Source organism: Coregonus lavaretus, assembly GCF_964263955.1.
Source record: "Coregonus lavaretus genome assembly, chromosome: 24".
In the NCBI taxonomy this organism is placed as follows: domain Eukaryota; kingdom Metazoa; phylum Chordata; class Actinopteri; order Salmoniformes; family Salmonidae; genus Coregonus; species Coregonus lavaretus.
The window spans coordinates 36,284,727-36,292,802 of NC_140011.1; the positions used below are offsets into that span (position 1 = coordinate 36,284,727).

General features: G+C 39.0%; 1 protein-coding gene across 1 annotated transcript in view; it reads left to right on the plus strand.

Moving 5' to 3' along the window:
• Positions 1-6,052, plus strand: part of LOC311100042 (zinc finger and BTB domain-containing protein 20-like) — a 40,809-nt gene extending 34,757 nt beyond the window's left edge. Inside the window, exon 5 of the mRNA XM_084140784.1 lies at positions 4,996-6,052. Within this exon, the coding sequence (XP_083996910.1) occupies positions 4,996-5,525 (530 nt within the window). The 3' untranslated portion in view covers positions 5,526-6,052. The remainder of the gene's footprint in view (positions 1-4,995) is intronic.
• The last annotated feature ends 2,024 nt before the right edge of the window (positions 6,053-8,076 follow it).

Here is an 8,076-nt window from a genome sequence, read left to right on the forward strand (position 1 = left end):
AGCTATACACTATACAAATCAATATACACATCACTATACACTATACACATCAATATATACATTAACATACACTATGGTCCTCTGTAGCTCAGCTGGTAGAGCACGGCGCTTGTAACGCCAAGGTAGTGGGTTCGATCCCCGGGACCACCCATACACAAAAATGTATGCACGCATGACTGTAAGTCGCTTTGGATAAAAGCGTCTGCTAAATGGCATATTATTATTTATTATTATTACTATACACATCAATATACACATCAATGCACACTAATATACACTATACACATCAATATACACATCAATATACACTATACACATCAATATACACTATACACATCCCTATACCCATCAATATACAATATACACATCAATATACACTATACACATCAATATACGCTATACACATCATTATACACTATACACATCAATACACACATCAGTATACACTATACACATCAATATACACATCAATATACACTATACACATCAATATACACATTAATATACACTATACACATCAATATACAAACCAATATACACTATACACATCACTATACACTATACACATCAATACACACATCAATATACACAATACACATCAATACACACATCAATATACACTATACACATCACTATACACATAAATATACCCATCAATATACATAAGGGATAATCAATGAGGGGCTATGCGTTCTATGGAAAATCTTTTTTTCTTAAATCTGCATTGTTGGTTAAGGGCTTGTAAGTAAGCATTTCACTGTAAGGTCTACACCTGTTGTATTTGGCGCATGTGGCAAATAAAATTGGATTTGATTTGGAATGAATGAGGTGGAAGGTGTGTTCCACGACACGCTAGCGGACTGGAACTGACCTTCCACAGAGTTGCTTTATTTTCCAGAGAACGCATAGCTCCTCTTTGATTATCTCTTTTAACACATTTGCCACTAGAAATGAGTTAATTTGCCTGTAGACAGGTGTTCAACATCCACTGAAGTAGCTAGCAAGTTTACTAGATAGCTACAGTAGTTGCTGTGGTAACCAAACAAACAGACGTGTAGCTTGCTATTATGAAAATCGAATTCAACAATACCAATACTATTTTCAATTGGACTTTGGCTTTCAAAAGCAGCTAAAACAAAACATGTAAAAATGAACTAAGGCACCTCTGGGGTTTCTGGTATATGGCCAATATACCACTGCAAAGAGGTGTTCTTAGGCACGACGCAACTCTGAGTAGATTGGCCATATACCACACCCCCTCAGGCCTTATTGCTTAAATATACACTATACACATCAATATACACTATACACATCACTATACACATAAATATACACATCACTATACACTATACACTATACACATCACTGTACACATCAATATACACTATAAACATCACAATACACATCAGTATACACATAAATATACACTATACACATCACTATACACATCATTATACACTATACACATCAATATACACAACAATATTCACATCTATACATGAAAAGCATCAACGCAATCATAGAAAACAAACAGATCTTCAGTACAAAGGTCCTCAATCAGCCTTTTGAATTGCCTCCTAATAAATGTGTATTTTGTTTAGTTGCTTGACGTATATAGGCTATTTCTTGATGGATGGATGGATGGCTAACTATAAACTATTTTACTACCATAATGAACATTACACAGGTATATATCTGTTTTCTGTTTATGAAAGAAGTAGTGATTTCAGGGATTGACATTAAGGGTTGTCTTACTGGCCAGGCAAGTGAACTTTCTGGTTCCTTCCCTTATGGAATTAATGGCAGTCGGGCAAGTTGCGCCTTCTCTGTGGTTTCCCAATTGGTCAGGTGAAAACAACCAAACTGTCCAGTAGCCTAAAATGTATATTTTTAGTTCCTCCCAATTGTTTAAGTGAAAGAGAGACAATCTATGGCACTTCATGGCCCTAGCTGTTTGCATACAGACATTTCATAAATTGTCTTTCACTTAAACCACGTGTCAAACTCATTCCACGGAGGGCCAAGTGTCTGCGGGTTTTCACTTCTCCCTTGTACTTAAAGTCACTAATTAGTAAATATCTCCCCTCACCTGGTTGTCTAGGTCTTAATTGAAAGGAAAAAGCAAAAACCCGCTGACACTCGGCCCTCAGTGGAGTTTGACACCCCTGACTTAAACAATGGGGAGGAACCAGAAATATCAGTTTTAAGTTACCTTAATGTCAATCCCTGATTTTGATTCAGCTGAGTTATACCAATTAGTTATAAGGCTCTGTCACATTGAAAAGTGAACTGTGGCTACCTGCATCATATAGCTGATAATATGTTTTTGATTAATATAGTGGGTGATATGTAATGCCCTGTATGGTTGCCAATTAAGCTTGTTCTATACGATACCACACATTGATTAGGTACTATTTGTAATTTAGAGTTTTATCAGTGGGTGGTTGGTGCATAAATATTAAACGTAAAAAGAGAGATGGCAACACCAAGCAGGATGTTGATTAGTTTAGAATATATATCCAAACTGAGATTTGTGTTTTTTGGATGTTGGAAGAGGTTCTAATGTGACCTTAATTCATAATTGGGCTCTACATGTCCCGGTTAAGAGCAGAATGAAAGAGCAATGAATATTGGCACATAGTATTGTTTTTGATTAGTTTAGAAAATATGTTCAAACTGAGATTTGTATTTGTATTTATTATGGATCCCCATTAGCTGCTGCCAGGGCAGAAGCTACTCTTCTTGGGGTCCAGCAAAATTAAGGCAGTTATACATTTTAAAAACATTACAATACATTCATAACAGATTTCACAACAGATTAAGTGTGTGCCCTCGGGCCTCTACTCTACTACCACATATCTATAACCCAAAATCCATGTGTACATGTATGTACAGTGAGGGAAAAAAGTATTTTATCCCCTGCTGATTTTGTACGTTTGCCCACTGACAAAGAAATTATCAGGCTATAATTTTAATGGTAGGTTTATTTGAACAGTGAGAGACAGAATAACAAACAAAAAATCCAGAAAAACGCATGTCAAAAATGTTATACATTTGCATTTTAATGAGGGAAATAAGTATTTGACCCCTCTGCAAAACGTGACTTAGTACTTGGTGGCAAAACCCTTGTTGGCAATCACAGAGGTCAGACATTTCTTGTAGTTGGCCACCAGGTTTGCACACATCTCAGGAGGGATTTTGTGCCACTCCTCTTTGCAGATCTTCTCTAAGTCATTAAGGTTTCGAGGCTGACGTTTGGCAACTTGAACCTTCAGCTCCCTCCACAGATTTTCTATGGGATTAAGGTCTGGAGACTGGCTAGGCCACTCCAGGACCTTAATGTGCTTCTTCTTGAGCCACTCCTTTGTTGCCTTGGCCGTGTGTTTTGGGTCATTGTCATGCTGGAATACCCATCCACGACCCATTTTCAATGCCCTGGCTGAGGGAAGGAGGTTCTCACCAAGATTTGACGGTACATGGCCCCGTCCATCGTCCCTTTGATGCAGTGAAGTTGTCCTGTCCCCTTAGCAGAAAAACACCCCCAAAGCATAATGTTTCCACCTCCATGTTTGACGGTGGGGATGGTGTTCTTGGGGTCATAGGCAGCATTCCTCCTCCTCCAAACACAGCAAGTTGAGTTGATGCCAAAGAGCTCGATTTTGGTCTCATCTGACCACAACACTTTCACCCTGTTCTCCTCTGAATCATTCAGATGTTCATTGGCAACTTCAGACGGGCCTGTATATGTGCTTTCTTGAGCAGGGGGACCTTGCGGGCGCTGCAGGATTTCAGTCCTTCACGGCGTAGTGTGTTACCAATTGTTTTCTTGGTGACTATGGTCCCAGCTGCCTTGAGATCATTGACAAGATCCTCCCGTGTAGTTCTGAGCTGATTCCTCACCGTTCTCATGATCATTGCAACTCCACGAGGTGAGATCTTGCATGGAGCCCCAGGCCAAGGGAGATTGACAGTTATTTTGTGTTTCTTCCATTTGCGAATAATCGCACCAACTGTTGTCACCTTCTCACCAAGCTGCTTGGCGATGGTCTTGTAGCCCATTCCAGCCTTGTGTAGGTCTACAATCTTGTCCCTGACATCCTTGGAGAGCTCTTTGGTCTTGGCCATGGTGGAGAATTTGGAATCTGATTGATTGATTGCTTCTGTGGACAGGTGTCTTTTATACAGGTAACAAGCTGAGATTAGGAGCACTCCCTTTAAGAGTGTGCTCCTAATCTCAGCTCGTTACCTGTATAAAAGACACCTGGGAGCCAGAAATCTTTCTGATTGAGAGGGGGTCAAATACTTATTTCCCTCATTAAAATGCAAATTAAATTTATAAAATTTTTGACATGCGTTTTTCTGGATTTTTTTGTTGTTATTCTGTGTCTCACTGTTCAAATAAACCTACCATTAAAATTATAGACTGATCATTTCTTTGTCAGTGGGCAAACGTACAAAATCAGCAGGGGATCAAATACTTTTTTCCCTCACTGTATGTTATCATGTGTTTGTATGCATGTGTCTATGTTGGTGTTGCTTCACAATCCCTGCTGTTCCATAAGGTGTATTCTTATCTGGCATGAGTTACCTGATGTGGAATAGAGTTCCATGTAGTCATGGCTCTATGTAGTACTGTGCGCCTCCAATAGTCTGTTCTTGACTTGGGGACTGTGAAGAGACTGATAATATGTTCATGAGTAAGAGGGAAATATTGGTGCCTATTCAAATGTAAAGAATCAGACACTGGAGGATGAGCGTGCCCATCAACAATGGCTGCTTGGCAGTGAGTTCATGGACTGAGGTGTTGGGTTTAATGTTGTTTTGTGATCGGCACCGTCCTCGTTAATTAGCAAAAATCATGCAACATTTTCAAGGCTACATTGGAAGAATAGAGTTTCACTGTCAGTCACAGTGTCCTTTGTTGTTTTGCAGGGTTTTGTGTTTTCCTGTCTCTCCTTTTTCCTCCTAATGACTGTGACTTCTGTGTACATCCAGGTGAGAAACCACATCAGTGCAGCATCTGCTGGCGCTCGTTCTCCCTGAAGGATTACCTAATCAAACACATGGTCACTCACACAGGGGTACGTGCCTACCAGTGCAGCATCTGTAACAAACGCTTTACACAAAAGAGCTCCCTCAACGTCCACATGCGGCTGCACCGTGGAGAGAAGTCCTACGAGTGCTACATCTGCAAGAAGAAGTTCTCTCACAAGACCCTGCTAGAGAGGCACATGGCTCTGCACAGCACAGGGGGCGCCGTCACGGGGCTGTCTGGGTCAGCAGGCACCGGTGGCCCCGTCTCCATTCCCATGGCCGTGCCCGAACCTGGCGCTGGAGTGGTGGCCCTCGCCATGCACGTCGGTGGAGGCGCAGGAGTAGGGGGTGGGGTCGGACCGGGAGTGGGTGTGGCTGCGGAGGCAAGCTGCCAAGAAAGGACCACCTACGTGTGCTCCGTCTGCCCTGCCAAGTTCGACCAAATTGAGCACTTCAATGACCACATGCGAATGCATGTCTCCGATGGATAAGTACAAATAGATACACTTCTTTAAAAAATATTACATGAAAAAGAAAAATGGCACTAGATTTTTTTTTTTTTTTTGAGGCATGAAGAGTAATGAGTATAGACACTGGCACATTAAGTTTCCCAGAAAGGAGTTTTTTTTTTTTGTTATTCTAAAAGAAAAACAAGATGGTGGCCTTAAGGCTTTGTAGTTTGATATTGATCCACTGGATGGATCCTTACTACAGGCCTCTAAATGTATGCTTTCCTAAAATACTGATTTATGTGTTGAACACTACCGAAAGGCCTACGAAAGAAACACACACACATACACAAATTCAAACTCACACACCTATAGATATATCTTTGTATGAGTGTATGTGTTAATCTGTGTATGTGTGTACTTGTGCGTGTGTATTTGTATGTGTGCGTGTGCGTGTGTGTGTGCGTGTGCAAACATTGCCATGGAATTTGGAACATGGTAAATGTAACCCCATATTGACCGTTTTGGACACTATTAGGAGTCCAGGCTTACTGTGCTAGAATTTTCACAAAAAAAAAAAAAAAAAAACATCTGGCTTGGGCTAATGATTCCCTCTAAAAAATATTGTTGGTCACAAGTTTGCCTTCTTATGTCGGATAAGAAAAGGAGAGTAATTAATTTGACACTGGGTTTTTATTTATTGTTATTATGGTATTGAGGGATTACAATACAGCTGTTGTGAAGGTACAAGTTGATATTAACAATTGTACTGAAATGTAACTTCCTGTGAGTTGGTATAGAAATGGGTATTTAGTATATGTGTTAATGTCCATGCATTTTGATGGTTCAGGTTAAGTTTACAAAATTAGGGTTGTTGATAAGACAGTATTTGAGCAAAAATGTAATAGGAGTTTATTTCATTTGCATACACTGCCACTAATATCTTAGAAGACTGTTAAGGCTATTAGACCTCTTCCATTTAAAACATGTGACCTAACAAAAGACAAAAGGTTCTTCTTGACATAATCAGTTTATCAATTATTGTTTAGTTCTATGAAGAGGATTTTACATGTGCAGTTGTAGCAGGCTTGATTGAGTATGCTACCAGACTCATCGTGACTGCTGCTTCGCAACTTGCACCAGACTGTTATCAGCTGTAGACTACAACATGATTTGTCAATATTACTATTAACATTTAAATTAAGAAACTAAAATATATTATTTGATAATGGAATGGTTTACCAGGATAGTTTAAGACAGCTGTCAAATAGATTACCGGTAAATTGAGAATGATTCTGTGAACTTGCATAGGACAGAAATATAATCGTGTGACCTAAATCTCTGTATATCCTGTTCCTACGGACATGACACAGCTATTTGAGCAGGTGGAGAAACTAAAATGCACTACTCCTGAAATGTTAGCTCCACCTGGTGGCCCAAATGGCATGTCATGTTCAGGCATTTATTACAGACACGAGACAGGAGGCAAAATAAACCACAATAACATATACCCCGGGTCAATAATTACTTCATAATATAACACAACTTGCAGATGGACTTCCAAGACAATAAGATACATTCCTCACGGATACCTAGACACAGTGTGTACAGAATAGATTGATTTGGGAGTAAGGAGAGGGGATGTCATTCAAGTGTCACATCACTCAAAGGCTCTGCTCTGATATTTGGCTTGCTGTTCATGCATTTTATCCAAAATAAGACAAATATGTCTGCCTGCAACTGCAATCTGAAGATTTTGCTCATTTCTTTGAGTAGACACACCTTTTTAGTTACAATGACGAGATAGTAACTTACCACAGATACAGTACAGTCTGAAAACAATATGTTGTAGATAAAAGCAAAGTGCTACTTTGCACATTTTCTTCAAATGCCTGTGCTTAATATTTAATTGTTTTACTTAATAAAAGAAATTCTATTATTTTCATTTTTTCATTTTTAAAGGAAAAAATCTTTCTTAAAAGCTTAATAAGAGGACTGCGTTATTTTCTTGCATAGCCTATATGTTGCACTGCTTAAACCGATAAGTGCACTACTGTTACCAGAGATATTATAGTTTTAGAGAAAAATAATCATTTTTTATCTAATAATTGGTTGTAGAATTCACGTGTTAGAATAGCTTTGTTCCATTTTACGATAAGGTAATTTAATGTTTCTTAGCTTTTGTTATCGCTTGCTATTATATGTATTTACTTGTGCTGTGTTTGTGCAAGCGTTTATTTTTATTTAAATGCAATCCATCGTGTGAGCTTGTCTCTGTTTTCACCCTTTTAATGTATTCTTTTCAAGAGTTTAATCCCCTTTAACAGCAGTTATCGCATTGCATACATTAGAACAGATGCTGAATTTTCATACAAAAGCATTCATGCCAAACGAAATCCCCCCCCCCCACCCCACCCCCCAAAAAAAGAAAAAAATATTTTATAGTGTCCGTGGACATAAATTATATGTGTTTTTTAGAACAAGTTTCTTTAGGAATTACAGGGTGGGTGGGAGATTGTACACAGCTTATTTGCTATTTGTAAATTGTACACAAGTGTGCGTCTCTTGTGTTTGTCTGTGTGAGTGTTTGTAT